Source organism: Capsicum annuum, chromosome 6 (assembly GCF_002878395.1).
Source record: "Capsicum annuum cultivar UCD-10X-F1 chromosome 6, UCD10Xv1.1, whole genome shotgun sequence".
Taxonomy (NCBI): domain Eukaryota; kingdom Viridiplantae; phylum Streptophyta; class Magnoliopsida; order Solanales; family Solanaceae; genus Capsicum; species Capsicum annuum.
Window position 1 is genome coordinate 218132888 of NC_061116.1, and position 19219 is coordinate 218152106.

Below are 19219 nucleotides of genomic sequence, written 5' to 3' on the forward strand. Positions count from 1 at the left end.
AATAAAGATTGTTAATAGATAAATTAAAGAAATCATTAATTCACACATCTTGATTTTAGCCTTTCGACCTTATGATTGTAGCGCAAATTTCATCTCTCAATAAATACAAAATCACTTTTGTTAAATAATACTTATTTTTTGATTTGTTGTTTTCTGTACCGGCACCGTTCACGTTTGCCGCCGAGGCTTGACACCAATCGGCTTGACCTCATGCATGCAACGCCTAGAGGTTTTGACACCAATTCGGCTTGACCTCATGCATGCAACGCCTAGAGGTTGTCCTAAGAGCAGTATCTAGAGCTTATCCCACGCACAAAAGCATAACCTTCGTCCAATCAATAGCCAACAACCCACCACGGGCAATGTCACCAATAGCCAATATGAGCACACAATGAATTGTCGCCAATGTGATTATGTAGGCACCAACGGTGTCGCACGAACTAGCCATGCATACTATACCACGTGCCCACACTGCATACTTACATGCTAATTGGACGTCTATGTTAGTCATGAGTCAACTAACGACAGTCGCCTCGAAGTGTCTTCAACACCTATATCTTGTTGAATGTGGGGCCTTTAAACACGAACATCAACACATCAAATAAGAAAACAAACAATCAACACACTTTTTTTTGGATGTTTATAATTAAAGTATTGCTTTATAATATATCATTTTGTATTATTTTAATCAATTCAAAGCTCGGATGGTCGATTGTATTATTTTTCATCGTTACATAATGACTCACATCAACAATATAGAGGATAAACCTACAATAACAATATAGTATTAAATACAACTATTATAAAAAAAATAAGACAACAATAAAACAGGATTAATAAATAATCCCTCCATAAAGACAAAATGAGAAAAAAAAAATCTAAGGTAACAACATGATCACAACAAATCAATCATTTAAGACACATGCAATAAAATTTACATAACAATCAAAACAAATATTTTATTGATATTAGAAACGTAATGTCCAAAGGTATGACCTAACAGTCAATGAAGTAGGTTGAGTATCTCGAATTCAAATTCAAATCGCGATAAAAATGAAGATTGTTACATGATATTTATCAACATTGATAGGTGATAGCGATGTCTCATAAATTTATTCGAGCTCCATGAAAATTAATCCAGACATCGTAACAAAAAAAAAAATAGAAATAGAAACGTAATATACAATCCAAACAAGCTGTTACATAGCTATGTAGCCTTGTGAAACTTGGTGACACAAATACTAACCCACAACATCACATAGGAAAACAAACAAATAAGGAAAGTTATAGTAATTTTTTGGAACCTTCAAAGCTCTTCATCTTCCTCCCTAACACACAATATGTCCCTTCAAACCTCAAAATCAATGGCCAATTTCAACACACATATCATGATTTTCAATAGGCAGATTCCTTTCCATAAATGGAAAATGCAAAATGCTCTCAATTTTTCACTTGTGGGATTACACTGGGTATGTTGTTGTTGGAAGTATTAGCCGGCTTTTTCGCAATTCAATTCGGCGAAAACCGACACAAGATGGATTTAATTTGCCGAGTTTCGGCAGATTAGGTAATAATATACACATTTTAGACTTGGTTAGGTATTTATAGTAACTGTTTAAAGTTTTTTCTTCAGATTATGGTTATCTTTCATATCCTTACCTAATTATATGTTTGATGAAATGCCAGTGTGAAAATAATTCTCTTTGCCCAAAAATCCATACTTTTTCTTCTGAATTGTTTTCTATAAATATAGATACTCCCTCGGTCTCATTTTACTTGGCTCATGCTGACTTGATACTTCCCTTAAAGGAAAAATAAAATTATTTATTCTTGTATTTATAGTAATTGTTTAAAGTTTTTTTCAGATTATGGCCATCTTTGATATCCTTGTCTAATTATATGTTTGATGAAATGCTAGGTGTGAAAAGTAATCTTATATGCCCCTTAGTCTTATTTTACTTGGCTCATGTTGATGTGATGCTCCTCTTAAAGGAAAAAAATTATAGTGATTTATTTCACTAAATTAACCTTATTAATTATGCTTTGAAAATTTGAATTTGACTACTAATACTCGCTCCTCTCCTTGAGTGAACTTTAATTAGAGGTGTATTTTACTAAGCTAACGTTATTAGTAATTCTTTGGAACTCTAAATTTTACTATTACTTGTTTATGTAGCTACTCCCTCCATTCACTTTTACTTGTCATCGTTACGCTTCTCGAGGTCAATTTAACTGAACTCCAAAACTAAATTGAAGTAGATTAATTTAATATTTAAAATTTAAAATTTAGATGATTGAAAATTATACAAAAAAATGCTATAAGTTCCAATTCTTCTCATATTAATATGATGAAAAAATACATCTTAAAATATTGGTTAAAGTACATGCAGTTTGACCCGGAGAAGTGAAACAGTGACAAATGAAAGTGAATAGAGGAAGCATTTGATACTAAGGATAATATAGGAAAGAAGTAATAAAATTCCATTAATTTGGGAAAATAGACAAGTAAATTGAAACATCTTTTTTTTTTCTTGTATAGGGGCCAAGTAAAATGAAATGACGGAGTACGTTATTGAACATTTAATTATAGGGGTGGTATTGGAAGAAAATGATAAGCTTCTCTTGATTTATAAACTAGATAAGTAAATTGAAACAACTATTTTTAGTAAGGGGCCAAGTAAAATAAAACGGTGGGAGTGTATATATGTGTGTGTTTGAGAATGTATGTGTCTCCCTTTTGGTTGAGTATACAGTATACATAGGCGACAAAACTCGGCACATTTTAGACTTGTTGTCGTATTTTAGTAACTGGTTAAAAGGTTTTCAGATTATTGTGAAAGCTATCCATATCTTCTTATAATTTTTATGAAATGCCAGGTGTGAAAAGTAATTTTCTTTGACCAAAAATCTATAGTGACTTTTTCTGATTTTTTCTACAAAATCCTAATCCTACTTCGAAAAGGATTGTATTGTAGTGACTATAAACAGGGTAGCAATGTAATTTTGTAGACAACAATTCAATAATATTTTTCTCCATTATTTCTCACATGGTATCAGAGCGTTTGTGAGAAACTGAAAAGAAAACTTAGTCACCGTGCGTCAATTCCGGTGACTGATTTGTGTCATTTTTTGTTCTGTGGGTTGTGTGAAAAATACAACACCACCACGAGGATCGGGAAGCACAAGCGACAAAAACCCGACTAAAACTGCCGAAAAAATACCAGCCATGCGCTCACATGCGCTTGTCGGAATTTTGAAATTCCGGCGAGATTTGTGTCACACGCCGGCGCGTGAGTCAATTTTCGGTCAAATTTTTGAGTTGTTCTTTTTCTGTTGAAGTCGCCCAGTTATTTCGATCCGACCAATTCTTTTTTTTTCCAATTCCGATCGTCGGAACCCTAATTCCTCTTTCCAAAGAGGTTGCCCCAAGAAAAAATAAATTAGCCCCTCGTGCTCTCAAACGTGTCTTCCTTGGTTACTCTCGAGTTAAAAAAGGGTATCGTTGCTATTATGTCCACCGATGTCACATTCTTTGAATCTCAACCTTACTATACATCTTCTGCTTATTTTGATATCTTTGAGGTTTTACCCATACCTCCAGTCTTACCCACACCAATCTTTGAAGAATCTACGATTACTTCTCCATCTCCAGCTGCAGTGCCACCACTTTTGACTTATCACCGCCGCCCGCGTCCAGCATTAGTCCCAGATGATTCATGTCGTGCGTCTGATGCTTCCCCTACTGCGGACCTGCCTCCTCCTAGCGAATCTTCTAAAAGGAATAAGATCCACTCGTCATGCTAACCCACATTATACTTTCTTGAGTTATCATCGTTTGTTATCACCCCATTATGCTTTTGTATCATCTTTGTCCTGTATTTCCATCCCTAAGACTACAGGTGAAACACTTTCTCATTCAGGATGGAAACATGCTATGATTGATGAAATGTCTGTTTTACATACGAGTGGTACTTGGGATCTTGTTTCCCTTCCTGCAGGTAAATCTGTGGTTGGTTGCCGTTGGGTTTATACAGTCAAAGTTGGTCTAGATGGTCAGGTTGATCGGCTGAAGGATCGCCTTGTTGCCAAAGGGTATACACAGATATTTGGGCTTGATTATAATGACACTTGCTCTCCTGTGGCTAAAATAACATCTATTCGTTTTTTTCTCTCTATGGTTGTTGTTCGTCATTGGCCTTTTTATCAGTTGGACATTAAAAATGTTTTTCTGCTTGGTGATCTTGAGGAAGAAGTCTATATGGAGCAACCACCTGGTTTTCTTGCTCAAGGGGAATCTAGGAGCCTTGTATGTCGATTTCGCAAGTCACTCTATGGTTTAAAGCAATCCCCTCGAGCCTGGTTCGGAAAATTTAGCACTGTGATTCAGGAGTTTAGCATGATTCGTAGTGGAGCTGATCATTCAGTGTTTTATCGCCATTCTGAACCAAATTTGTGTATTTATCTGGTTGTTTATGTTGACGATATTGTTATTACTGGCAATGATCAAGAGGGTATCACTAACTTGAAGCAACGTCTCTTTCAACATTTCCAGATTAAAGACCTCGGCAGATTGAAATACTTTATAGGTATTGAGGTTGCACAGTCCATATCAGGTATTGTTATTTTTCAACGCAAGTATGCTTTGGACATTCTCAAGGAAACAGGAATAATGGGATGTTAACTCATTGACACTCTTATAGATCCAAATGCTAAACTTCTGCCAGGACAGGGGGAGCCACTTAGTGATCCTGGAAGATATAAGCGGTTAGTTGAAAAGTTGAATTATTTCACAGTGACTAGACCTGTTGTTGTTGTTGTTGTTGTTGTTGTTGTTGTTGACTAGACCTGACATCTCTTTTCCCGTGAGTATTGTAAGCCAGTTTATGACTTCTCCCTGTGATAGTCATTGGAATGCAGTTGTTGTATTTTGCGATATATAATGTCATCTCCAGGTAAAGGACTACTCTTTGAGGATCGAGGCCATGAGCATGTCATTAGATATACTAATGTTGATTGGGCAGGATCACCCTCGGCTAGATGTTCTACATCCGGATATTGTGTTTTAGTAGATGGTAATTTGGTATCCTAGAAGAGTAAGAAACAAAGTGTGGTTGCTCAATCTGGCGCTGAAGCAGAATATTGAGCAATGGCTGCAGCAACTTGTGAGCGAGTTTGGATCAAACAATTGCTGGGAGAACTAAAATTTGGAGAACCCGGTAAGATGGAACTTGTATGTGATAATTAAGCAGCCCTTCATATTGCATCTAATCCAGTGTTCCATGAGAGGACCAAGCACATAGAGATTGATTGTCACTTTGTCAGAGAAAAGATACTCTCGGGAGATATTGTTACAGAATTTGTGAAGTCAAGTGATCAACTTGCGGATATCTTCACCAAGTCCCTCACTAGTCCTCTTATTAATTACATTTTAACAAGCTAGGTACATATGACTTGTATGCACCAGCTTGAGGGGGAGTGTTAGAATATGAGTAGAAATAAGAATAGTATACAAAATCCTACTCCTACTTCGAAAATGATTGTGTTGTAGTGTCTATAAATAGGGTGTCAATGTAATTATGTAGACAACAATTCAATGATATTTTTCTCCATTATTTCTCCATTATATTTATATATATATATTTATATATGTGGTGTTTATGTGTCTCCCTTTTGGTTTACCGTACAGTACACATAGGTGATAAGGCTTATACATTGTAGTCTTCTTTGTGATCATCAGTTTTTGTAAACATCTTTTGGTATTCTTCTTCACATTTTTGTGTTTATGAAAGTTTATGTATAGAGAGATATGACTGGTTCTTTGAAGTGAGCTTCATTTTTTTGGATTTGTTGTATGGTTCTGTAAATCTTCTAAGGTAGTGGTACAGTCTGTGTACATTCTACCCTCCCCAAACCCCACTTGTTGGGATTACACTCGGTGTGTTGTTGTTGTCCTGTAAATCTTCTGCTCAAATGAACAATGATTTGCTATTTCATAATGTGTAAAGGTAATAAGGACACATGAGAATGTGCAGACGATCATAGAATGATTGATTTGTATATTGGTTTGGGCGTAGATTCTGAAGAGTTCAAAGTGATACTTACCTACTTGATTATCATGAGATTCATCTTGTTTCTACTTTCTCTTGAGAGAAAAATTGTATCAGCATTTTCCGGGGACTCTTCTTTAACATGCTATCTGTTGTTGAAAGGTAATGCGTGGAGATATAGAGTTTCTCAAAAAGGAAAAATAAGATAGTTGTCTTTTTGAATTCTTGTCATAGATTTAATTTGTCATTGCACATTGCTAGTTTTAAGTGGTTAGATTGTGTTACAAGGGAATCTGCATTTTTCCTTTTCTATTTAAGTAAAATTTCCATTTAAATGGGCAATCATTTGCTATTTTAAGTTGTACAAAAGTAACATGAAGATACTGGAAATGTGTTGACAATATCATAATAATCGACTTACCTCTTGGATTCTGGGGTAGATTATGAAGAGATGCAAAATGACACTTTCCTGTTTGATATTGCTTACATTCATCTTGTTAAATTTCTTACTTTTTCAGGAGAGAGTTGTTCAGGTATTACTCTAGAATAATGCTCCTATCCTGTAAGTATATGTTGTTCATGTACCAATGTGGAATCTATGCCCAGTTAATCATGGATTAGTTTGGGCCATGTGAAACACAACGGACTAGCAGTTTGTTTTGTATCACCAAGTTTTAGTCATTCCAGTCATCACTATTTCTTTTGCAATTATATCCCTCAAATATGCTTATAACTCTAGCTTCTCACTTACTATTTTCACAGTGCCTAATATCGAAATTGTGCCAAACAGCTTCTTTAACATTTGATTGCTAATAAGACACCATGTACATGATTTTGTATTAAACAAGTTCACAATCTTCAAAAACTTCATCTATATCTTTGACCAACTTCTGTTAATAGAGGCCTTTCAGTTTGTTCGAAGGCACCAGGGATGAGTCATTACAGACAGCCTGATGCTTTTGGAGTTTGCTCATATCAGTTTGTCCAAAAGCTCATGAACCTGTCTCAGGGATGATGAAGGCGGTGCCACAATTTAGGGGACCCTCTTACTCTTTTTAGATAAGAATGTGAAAGACCCTGATCTGGTCAACCAAACCCACCCATATAGATAAAGTGCACAAGAATGACATGAAAGCTCCTTAGGGACTTTGCTTTCATTGAAGCAATCAAATGCTATTGGAGTCAATTGTGAGTTTATGAGCTTGATGAATGTAGAGCGCATCGAGAAGAACATAATCGTAGAAAGATTTAAGTTACCTTTCTCAAAAAAATAATCATGGAAAGACATAAACAAGACAAGATATAATTTGATCACTATGAACAAATCCAAAATGTTTATAGGTAGAAGTCACTAATTCCCAACCGTGGGGTGAATGGAATTCATACATAAATAAATTGACAAATGAACAGAAAAAGCTATTACTACAACAATATAATTTAGGCTCTTACTTTAAGAAACCTAAAACTTAGAATGGAGTGGTATACCTAAAACTCATAAATCAAAAGCTAGCTCGTAAGATGAGTATTTCCCAAGACCATAAGAAGACAAACAACTCTTTCCTCAATCAATGTGGGACACTTTATCGCCTCCCGGCATGTCCATGCCGACCAATTAGAGTGTGAACAACATAAAACGGGGACCCAATGCATAATAATATGAGTGGGCCTGATTCTAATATCATGTAGATGGACTTTGAGCCTAACTCAATGCCAAACTAGCTCGTGATGTGAGAATTGTTGAAGACCATATAATAAGACAAACAACCCATCTAGCACCCAAGGGTGTGGCCTAGTGGTTCAATGAAGTTGAGTTGAGCACCATGAGCATGAGGTCTCAGGTTCAATTGCCAACTGAGACAACACTAGGTGATTTCTTCCCATCTATTTTAGCCCTGGTGGATAGTTACCTTATACCTGTTGCTGGTGGGAGGTGGAAGGTATCCCATGGAATTAGTCGAGGTGGCTCGGACACCACGATTATAAAAAAGATCCTTTTCCATAAATGGAAAATGAAATTTCTTTCGATTTTTCACTTGTGAGATTACACTGGGTATGTTGTTGTTGAAATTTGCCGAGTTTTTCGCAATTCAATTCAACGAAAACCGGCACATGATGGATTTAATTTGCTGAGTTTCGGAAAATTAGGTAATAATGTACACATTTTAGACTTGATTAGGTATTTATAGTAACTCTTTAAAGTTTTTTTAGATTATGGTTATCTTTCATATCGTTACCTAATTATTTGTTTGATGAAATGCCAGTGTGAAAAGTAATTCTCTTTGCCCAAAAATCTATACTTTTTCTTGAATTTTTTTCTATAAATATATACTCTCTCGGTCTCATTTTACTTGGCTCATGCTGACTTGATACTTCCCAAAGGAAAAAAATTGTTTATTGTTGTATTTATAGTAACAACTTAAAGTTTTTTCAGATTATGGCTCTCTTTGATATCCTTATCTAATTATATGTTTGATGAAATGCTAGGTGTGAAAAGTAGTCCTATATCCCCCTCAGTCTCATTTTACTTGGCTCATGTTGATGTGACGCTCCTCTTAAAGAAAAAAAATTATTAGTGGTTTGTTTTACTAAACTAATCTTATTAATTATGCTTTAGAAATTTGAATTTGACTACTAATACTCGCTCCACCACTTTGAGTGAACTTTAATTGGAGGTGTATTTTACTAAGCTAACGTACTTAGTAATGTTTTGGAACTCTAAATTTTACTATTACTAGTTTATGTAGCTACTCCCTCCATTCACTTTTACTTGTCATCATTACTCTTCTCGAGGTCAATTTGACTAAACTTCAAAACTAAATTGAAGTAGACTAATTTAATATTTTAAATTTAAAATTTAGATGTTTGAAAACTATACGAAAAATGCTATAAGTTCCAATTCTTCTCATATTAATATGATGAAAAAATATATCTTAAAATATTGATCAAAGTTCATGCAGTTTGACCCGGAGAAGTGAAACAGTGACAAATGAAAGTGAATAGAGGAAGCATTTGATACTAAGGATAATATAGAAAAGAAGTAATAAAATTCCATTAATTTGCGAAACTGGATAAGTAAATTGAAGCATATCTTTTTTTTTTTTGTATAGGGGCCAAGTAAAATGAAATTGAGGGTGTATTTTATGTAACATTTAATTATAGGGGTAGTATTGGAAGAAAATGATAAGATTCTCTTGACTTCATAAACTGGATAAGTAAATTGAAACAACTATTTTTAGTAAGGGCCAAGTAAAATGAAACGGTGGGAGTTTATATGTGTGTGTGAGAGAGAATGTATGTGTCTCCCTTTTGGTTGAGTATACAGTATACATAGGCGACACAGCCCGGCACGTTTTAGACTTGTTGTCGTATTATAGTAACTGGTTAAAAGGTTTTCAGATTATGGTGAAAGTTGTCCTTTACCTTTTTATAATTTTTATGAAATTCCAGGTGTGAAAAGTAATCTTCTTTGACCAAAAATCTATAGTAACTTTTTCTGATTTTTTCTTGATTTTATTTATATATATATTTGTGGTGGTGTGTATGTGCCTCCCTTTTGGTTTAGCATACAGTACACATAGGTGATACGGCTTATACATTGTAGTTGATTCACTCAGAAGATTGATTGACTGTGCTTTGTGATCAACAGTTTTTGTAAACATCTTTCGGTACTCTTCTTTACATTCTTTGTGTTTATGAAAGTTTTTGCATAGAGAGATATGGCTAAGTTCTTTGAAGGGGACTTTTTTTTGGGGGGGGGTGGGGGGGGGGGGGGGGGGGGATTTGTTGTATGGTTCTGTAAATCTTCTAAGGTAGTGGTACAGTCTGTGTACATTCTACCCTCCCCAAACCCCACTTGTTGGGATTACACTCGGTGTGTTGTTGTTGTCCTGTAAATCTTATGTTCAAATGAACAATGATTTGCTATTTCATGATGTGTAAAGGTAATAAAGATACATGAGAATGTGCAGACGATCGTCGAATGATTGATTTGTATATTGGTTGGGGTTAGATTCTGAAGAGTTGCAAAGTGATACTTGTCTACTTGATTATCATGAGATTCATCTTGTTTCTATTTTCTCTGGAGAGAAAAATCGTGTCAGCATTTTCTGGGGACTCTTCTTTAACATGCTATCTGTTGTTGAAAGTTAATGTGTGGAGATATAAGAGTTTCTCAAAAAGGAAAAATAAGATACCTTTCCTTTTGAATTCTTGTCATAGATTTAATTTGTCATTGCATGTTCCTAGTTTTAAGTGGTTAGATTGTGTTACAAGGGAATCTGCGTTTTTCCTTTTCTATTCATGTAAAATTTTCCATTTAAATGGGCAATCATTTGCTATTTCAAGTTGTAAAAAAGTAACAAGAAGATACTGGAAAATGTGTTGACAAAATATCATAATGATTGACTTTCCTCTTGGATTCTGGGGTAGATTATGAAGAGATGCAAAATGACACTTTCCTGTTTGTTATTGCTTACATTCGTCTGGTTAAATTTCTTACTTTTTCAGGAGAGTTGTTTAGGTATTACTCTAGAATAATGCTCCTATCCTATAAATATATGTTGTTCATCTTTCCTGTACCAATGTGGAATCTATGCCAAGTTAATCATGGATTGTTTGGGCCTTGTGAAACACAACGGACTAGCAGTTTGTTTTGTATTACCAAGTTTTAGTCATTCCAGTCATCACCGTTTCTTTTGCAATTATTTCCCTCAAATATGCTTATAACTCTAGCTTCTTACTTACTATTTTCACAGTGCCAGATATCTAACTTGTGCCAAACATCTATGCTTCTTTAATATTTGATTGCTAAAAATACACCATATACCTGATTTTGTATTAATAATGTTCACAATCTTCAAAAACTTTATGTATATCTTTGACCACAACAACAACAACAAACCCAGTGTATTCCCACCAAGTGGGGTCTGGAGAGGGTAAAATGTACGCAGTCCATACCGCTACCGCCGAAGAAGTAGAGATAGACCCCCGGCTCAAGATAAAGGTCATAGTACTACATGAAACAGAAAGTGTGGCATAACCGAAATAAGAAATGAAAAATAATAAAAATAGATGCTAAGGGAGACACGAAAATAAGAACAATACTAATAAAAATAGGAGATAAGAAATAAGAAGCGACCACCCCCCGTAGTCGCCAACACTAGCAGTTCCTACCAAAGAACAGAGTCCTAGGATTACTAACCCGACTACACCATAGCCCCCTAACTACTCATTACCACCCACACACACACTAACCTTCTACTCTTATCCGCGACCTCCACACCTTCCTATCTAGAGTCATGTCCTCAGTAAGCTGAAGTGGCCCCATGTCATGTCCAATCACTTCTCTCCAGTATTTCTTCGGCCTACCTCTTCCCCTCCTGAAACCATCCAAAGCTAGCCTCTCACACCTACGAGCTCCTCATCACATACCCAAACCATCTCAGCCTTCCTTCCTGCATCTTGTCCTCCACCGAAGCCACTCCCATCTTCTCCCGAGTAATCTCATTCCTAACTCTATCTCCTCTAGCAAGTCCATACATCCAACGCAACATTCTCATTTCCACTACCTTCAATTTTTGAATGTGGGAGCTCTTGACTGGCCAAAACTCCGCACCATATAGCATGGCCGAACGAACTGCCACTCTGTAGAACTTGCCTTTAAGCTTTAAGGGCACCTTCTTATCACATAACACACCCGAGACGAGCCTCCACTTCATCCAATCTGCTCCAATACGTTTAGAGACATCCTCATCAATCTCATCATTTCCCTGAATCATGGACCCAAGATACTTAAAACTGTCCCTCTTTCAAACATCCTGGGAATCCAACCTCACCACCACTCTCTCCTCCTGCTCCAAGTCACTAAACTTGCATTCCATATACTCCGTCTTTGACCTACTCAACCTGAATCTCTTTGACTCGAGAGTTTGCTTCCAAACCTCCAATTTTTCATTCACCCCCCCCCCCCGCGTCTCATCAATTAGCACTACATCATCTGCAAATAACATACACCACGGCACCTCATCTTGAATACTCCGTGTCAACACGTCCATCACAAGCGCAAACAAAATCGGGATGAGGGATGATAAAGGCGGTGCCACAATTGAGGAACCCTCTTACCCTTTTTAGATAAGAATGCGAAAGTGATCTGGCCAACCAAACCCACCCATATAGATAAGTATACTAAAAAAAGTGCACAAGAATGACATGAAAGCTCCTCGGTGACAGGGACTTTGCGTCATCGAAACAATCAAATGATTTTGGAGTCAATTGTGAGTTTATGAGCTTGATGAATGTGGAGTGCATCCGGAAGAACATAATCACAGGAAGATTTAAATTACCTTTCTCAGGAAAATAATCATGGAAAGATGGAAACAAGACTAGATATAATTTGATCATTATGAACAAATCCAAAATATTTATAGGTAGAAATCGTTAATTCCAACCTTGGGGTGAATGGAATCCGTACATTAATAAATTGATAAAAGAATTGAAAAAACTATTACTACAAAGATATAATTTAGGCTCTTACTTTAAGAAACCTAAAACATAGAATGAAGTGGTATACCTAAAACTCATATATCAAAAGCTAGCTCGTAAGATGATAATTTCCCAAGACCGTAAGAAGACAAACAACTCTTTCCTCAACCAATATGGGACATTTTAACGCCTCTCGGCATGTCCATGCATACCAGTTAGAGTGTGGACAACATAAAATGGGAACCCAATGCATAATAATACGAGTTGGCCTGATTCTAATATCATTTAGATGGACCTTGAGCCTAACTCAACTCTAAGCTTACTCGTTATGTGAGAATTGTTGAAGACCCTATAATAAGACAAACCACCCATCTAGCACCTAAGGATATGGCCTAGTGGTTCAATGAAGTTGGGTTGAGCACAATGAGCATGAGATCTCAGGTTTAATTGCCGATAGAGGCAAACACTGGGGATTTCTTCTCATATGTTCTAGCCTTGATGAGCCTCGGTGGACAGTTACCTGGTATCTGTTGCTTCTGGGAGGTGACAAGTATTCCGTGAAATTAGTCTAGGTGTGCGCAAGCTAGCCCGGATGCCACGATTATAAAAAAAAAAATCTATCAACCAATGTGCAAAAGGGCAACCCGGTGCACTAAAGCTACCGCTATGTGCAGTGTCCGGGGAAGGGCCCCACCACAAGGGTGTATCGTATGCAGCCTTACCTTGCATTTCTACCAGAGGCTGTTTGCAAGGCTTGAACCTGTGACCTCCTGGTCACATGGCAGCAACTTTACCAGTTACTCCAAGGCTCCCCTTCCATTCAACCAATTTGTGACTCTTAAAAATTAGGATTCAATCGATACCATTAACATCCCGATCTCTAATGAATTATATTTTGGTTTAAGTTCCATGAATTAAAGCCTTTTGGTACAAATTTGTGCCTTTTAGTCCAACTTCTATATTTTTCTTGCTTATAAATTCAAATTATAAGGTTATAGTTTTAGTGAAGGAATGATAATGCACATGTGTGGTCATTCTATCTCTCGTACTCTCTATGGCCGCACCCATAAAGGAGAAGTAAATATGGAAAACCAAAAATGTCTATTTGGAGAGGTTGCCATAATTTTATTAAATCATGGAAAATAAAAGATTTAACCATGCAATAGACCTTTAACATTAGGATTGAGGCTTTGGATAGTTATGAGCGGCATAATGTGATCATTGATCTAGATAATTACAATTATGTCTAAAATTTGTACAATACAAAGAAAACTTACTTTTCTCATTTATATAAGCACTTACTTTTCTTATGGGAGAATTGTTACTAGACAAAACTAGAAATGATTATATCTGACGGGGATTGTAAGTATAGAGGATGCATAAGTGCATATATACAACAACAACAACTGCGCCTCAGTCCAACTATTTTGGGTCAGTTATATGAATCTTCATTTCATCATTTAAGCTCATATCGATATCATCATCACAATAAATAAAATGAAAGTGTAAAATACCTTAAAATATATAGATACTACTACTAACATAGTATTACTACTAACAGTAAAAAGTTCCATCTGAGTCTAAAACCTATCCTCAACTAGTAGCTATCACCTAGATGGATCTCTTCTTCCATAATGCTCTATCTATAGCTAAGTCTCTATTGATACCCTACAGTTGCAGGTCTTTTGAGACCACTTCCTTCTATATAGTTGTAGGTCTATCTTGTTCCCTTTTAACACCTTCACTTACCATAGTATCACACCAACAAAGCAGGCTTGTATAGGTCTAAGAAGAACATGTCCAAACCATCTCAAGCTGCCTTCTCACATTTTATCCTCAATTTGTGTTACTTGCACCTTCTGGTGAATGTGACCATTTCTAATCTTATCTAATATGGTATGACTGCACATCCATCTTAACATCCTAAGCACTTATATTGTGAATATATTGAGAAACTTCAACTAGTGTCACCTCAACTTCTCTCCTCTCATGCTGACTGAACTTGCCTAGATATCTAAGTGCACGTATAAATTGAGAAAATGTTGCTTGAGATGGTTTTGGAAATGTTCTTTTTGCGATAGTACGATGAAAGACAATTAGATGAGACTATTAAAACCTAAAATTATATGGATGGAGGTTGTCTCAAAAGACCTAACATTTCTGTAAAACAAAAGGTAGAGATAGACCGAAGAAATATTGGAGGGAGGTGATTAGACAGGACATGGAGCAGTTCCAGCTTACTGAGGACATGACCCTATATAGGAAGTTGTGGAGGAGGCGGATTAGGGTAAAAGGTTAGTATGAGCTTAGGATGTTGTCTCTTGTATTGTACTACTTGGTGTGTCTTGTAAATGGTAGTATTGGATATGTTGATTTTGTCCTTTTTTTATTCCTTGTCTAGATTGCTTTATTTTGAGCTGGGGGTCTATCGAAAACGGCCTCTCTATCTCATTTCTGAGGTAGTGGTATGGACTGCGTACACTTACCCTCCCCAGACCCCACTTGGTGGGAATATACTTGGTATGTTGTTGTTGTTGTTGTTGACGTGAATAGGTAATAACATAACAGGAAAATAATAGAAACAAAGGATCCAAAACCTAACAATGACTTAATAGAAACAAAGGATCCAAAACCTACCAATGTTCTTACTTAGTGCATCATGTATAGAAATAATGATGGACTCATTATATTTGTACCTTGAATTACTTGAAGAATCTTTCACCTTCCTTCATCACATAACGAGTTGTTAATTGTTGAAATCCGGGCTTTTATTGTAACGGTAATGGTACTGAGCATGTTATGTAGGTTGTGTTAAGATGTATTTAGTGAAATGTAAACCTAAAAACATATGAGGATCGATTTCTTTTGATAATGTATGTTGGATTGGTGGGATTTCTTTCCCTTTATGTGGTACAAGGCTTTTGCGTCACTAACGAATAAAGAATTATATACTTTGGTGATATTATTTTTTCTTATCTTGATGCAGGTAGTTTTCTTTTTTCTTTCTTATTATTATAAAACCTTCCATCCTATAGAAAACGTAAAGGAGATGGATGCTTTCTTAATATGCTTTGTATCTCTGGGCACTTTTATGGGTAGTATGCCACAAGTATCTTCGTTTTTGTCTGATATATGCTACTGGCGAAGTTACAGTGTCAAGTTGTGCACATTATTTGGGAAAGTCAGCTATGGCTTTCCATGCTAATGTTTACTGTTGATATGCGATGTCCTTCATTAAACATCTTTCGTCTATTTCCTTACCTGATTGGAAACCATTCTAATAAATATGATGTACATATATAGTAGAGTACATTATCGACTATATTCAGATACCTTTCACCATAGAAATTTTATTAGAAACATCATCCTTGCTTATTGTGCCCATGAACCTCATCAATTTATCTTTTGTATTTCAGAGAACTTTGATTGTGTGGTTGTTCTGTTTTGGGCATGTCACCTATCAGCTCCTTTTCCCAGACTCTCATTACTCTCTTTGAAATTATAACTGGTTTACAAGAATACAAGTCTTGCTGCCACTGTTTCTATTTATCAAGTGTCAGGGGTTACAAAATAAGATCAGATGTGGTGGTTTTTGTCATATATTGGAATTCATCCGTTTACTGAATCCTCTTCAAAAACTTTCCCTTTTCATGCTTGAGCCTTTCCTTGTAGATCTAAAAGAAAATGAGCACCGATCGGACATGCAATAGCTCCTTCTGGACCAAGGAGGAGGACAAAATCTTTGAGACTACCCTAGCGATCTACTTTAAGGGTGGTGATCTATTGACGAAGATGGAAGAAGCACTTCCTTGGAAATCGCGTGATGATATCATAAATCACTATAAAATATTAATCGAGGATGTTGATGCCATTGAGTTTGGACGAGTTCCATTACCTAATTATCCAGAATTGCCAAGCCATTCAAACCAGAAAAACAGATCTTCAAAAACAGATCTAGCATGGCGAAAAGGGGTTGCTTGGACAGTAGAGGAACACAGGTAGGTTTCCTGTACATTTCTTGAGGACGATGCTAGTTATCCGAATTGATGTTTATTGTCATGTCTTGTAATTGATTGCACGACTTTCACTTTTTACTAGAAATGAATTTTAAACTTCCTATTTCTCAATGACCACGTTGGCGTGCGTCTAATCATCTAAATTGATATCATTAATATTTCTATAATTATGTGTTGATCATTAGTTAGAATCATGCGCTATTCTGTAACATTGTGAAACCCACTTATGGAAAAAGAGAAAAAATAGTAAAATATTATTCCTTCTGGAGTGAGTTTCTGAAAAGACAATGCAATGAAGGGAAAGGACTTATCTTGTCTTCTTTGAAATCTATCCATTTTTTTGTTTAAGTTTTTCTCCCCAAGAAATTTTCTTGTTTAGCGTTTTTCTTTCGGAGTGTTTAGTACTTTTCTTTGTAGGGCAGAGTACAGTTCCATAATGTCATTGGTGTATAGGTTTCAGTTCTTCATGCTGGAAATATTTTAGGAACTAGTTGCTAGACAAACAGTGAGTACATGTATTTCATCCTGCTAGACTAAATTCATTAGTCAGTAGAAATCTTTTTTGGGTTGTCTATTCAATGTGCTAATACTTTCTTAGCACCTCTTGAATTTTGAGTATCACGTGAAGAGTCACTTTCATGCTGGCAATACATGATCCATGAAAATAAACTAGGGCGAAAACATGCGTCAGAACAATGTTCTAGTTTGCTTGTTTCTTTTTCTTCTCTCTTTTTATTTTTGTTAAATTTCTTTGTTGCTTGGGCTTAAATAAAACAGCAACGCTGTAACAAAGCCGGCATCCTCCCTCCCCCAAAGTCTTCTTTCCAAATCTAAAAGATCCATTAACCAAGAATATGTTTGAAAATATTGATGATGTATTTGGTATAAAGTATTTTTATGGATATATCTTGTTGTATCTTCTTCTTGTTTTCTTGATATTTATTACTTCCTGTTTGAGTAGGAAGTTACATTTAGATATCACTTTTAAGGATAACCTGTTTCAGTTTGAGAAGATAAGCAGTACATATAGTTGAAGTAGCCATCAAAAAATAGAATTTAAAAAATAGCACTTACAGTTGAAGTGAGTGCATGTAGCAACTAGGAGAAAGAGAGTGGCAATGGATAATTCAGCAAATATTGGAATCACAGATCCAACGGAGGACATTTGTTATCCCTTGAATTTAGGTATCCAAAGAGTGACATTTTCTATCCCCTGATTTTAGGTCCCTTCCTCTTTCTCGGAAAAGAAAATGAATGATGATTTTATTTTGGGGTGTGATGTTGTTAGTTCTGATTATTACTCAACTAAATATGCCTATGGAATTATACCGAATTGGTTCTGGGTTTTATAATAGGTAGTGTGTGATTAGCTGATTGAGAGAAAGTAAAACTTTTAATTAAATGTCGTCCGGCGATCTTGTTTCCTGGATTAACTTCAGAGCTGATAATAATTTCTTTTTCTCTCTTTCCTGCTATAGGTCATTTCTCCGGGGGTTAGCTATATACGGACGAGGTGACTGGAGAAGTATAGCCAGGCACTGTGTGATAACAAGAACATCAACGCAAGTGGCTAGCCATGCCCAAAAGTACTTCAATCATCTCAAAGCCGTCAACAAAGAGAATAGAAGAATGAGCATACACGATGTAACTATTGTGGATGCTGATATCGCTGGAACTTCCCAAGTACCATATACTGAGGGCATGATTTTGCCTGCTTGTGGAGGTTCGCAAGCGGTGGCAAGCACTAGCAATCAGAGCTTGTTACCTCAAGAAAGCACCAATGCTGAGCAGATGTTAGCAGTTGCTGGGGGAGAGTCCTCGGGTCATAGTGCTGCATTTGTCAGTGGAATGAATAGTATGGATCCTGATGAGGATGATGAGTTCATAAAACATATTGATGACCTAATCGTGGATCCAGAGGACGCTAATGAATCTGAGTTCCTTGTTGATGGTGGAAGGTCGCTATTACCCAGCAAACAACCATGTACTGCTGGTAGTAGTGGAACTAACAATCATCCGATCTTTATAGTTGGGAGTGACCTGGAAGCATTAATCACTAAGCAAATGAACGAAGACTATGATTTCACTTTCATTCTTGATGATGGGGAAGCACCAATCTCTCATGCAATGCTGTCCAATGCTTCTCATAGTGGAATGGCAAGTTTTGCAGTGGCTAGCAACAATGCTTACAATCCACCTCAGAACACGGTGTCTGCTCATAGCAGAATGACCAGCTTTGCAGCTGCTAGCATCGGTCCTAACAATGCACCTCAGAACATGGTTGCTGATCATCCTCAATCACCTCATGTCGCCCCCTGATCTAACTGTGTTGTCGGAGAATGGCCCCAATTTAAATACTACAATTGATGATGAAAGCATCTGTGATTTGGACGACCTGTTCACAGATCAGATGTTCCTGAATTGGTGAAACAGAAGTTGTTAATGTTGATATTAGTTTGTCTTAGCCAGATAGGCTGCTCTTTGTTTTTCACAAGTTCTTGTAAACAACTCTTTGTTTGTTTGCAGTTTTTTGTTTGTTTTAGCCAAAACCTCTTACAAGCTAAAGGTTCAGACTAGAATCAATTGCTACTAAAATTTATTTCTATGTTCTGATTAATCGTGAACGAGTTTTAAAAAATTGCTGTGCTGATTGTAGCAAGAGATACCAGGCCTGTA

At 36.4% G+C, this 19219-nt stretch overlaps 1 protein-coding gene across 5 annotated transcripts; it reads left to right on the top strand.

Annotated features, from left to right (window-relative positions):
• Nucleotides 1-988: 988 nt before the first annotated feature.
• On the top strand, nucleotides 989-19148 carry LOC107874661 (transcription factor DIVARICATA). 5 transcript variants are annotated; one of them, XM_047414020.1, is made up of 5 exons: nucleotides 989-1567; nucleotides 4553-4613; nucleotides 4701-4764; nucleotides 16200-16525; nucleotides 18022-19148. In XM_047414020.1, exons 4-5 carry the CDS (start codon nucleotides 16212-16214, stop codon nucleotides 18860-18862), a joined length of 1155 nt encoding a protein of 384 aa, XP_047269976.1. In that variant the 5' UTR covers nucleotides 989-1567; nucleotides 4553-4613; nucleotides 4701-4764; nucleotides 16200-16211; the 3' UTR covers nucleotides 18863-19148. The 5 variants fall into 5 exon arrangements, 4 of the variants coding, with proteins under 4 accessions (XP_047269976.1, XP_047269978.1, XP_047269977.1 ...); XR_007056808.1 differs by lacking the exons at nucleotides 16200-16525; nucleotides 18022-19148 and having other exon boundaries at nucleotides 4701-5623; XM_047414022.1 differs by lacking the exons at nucleotides 4553-4613; nucleotides 4701-4764.
• The last annotated feature ends 71 nt before the right edge of the window (nucleotides 19149-19219 follow it).

Coding starts and splice junctions, on each gene's coding strand:
- LOC107874661 (XM_047414020.1), top strand. CDS start 16,212: ATGAGCACCGATCGGACATGCAATAGCTCCTTCTGGACCAAGGAGGAG. Junction 16,526..18,021: donor TGGACAGTAGAGGAACACAG/GTAGGTTTCCTG, acceptor TTCCTGCTATAG/GTCATTTCTCCGGGGGTTAG.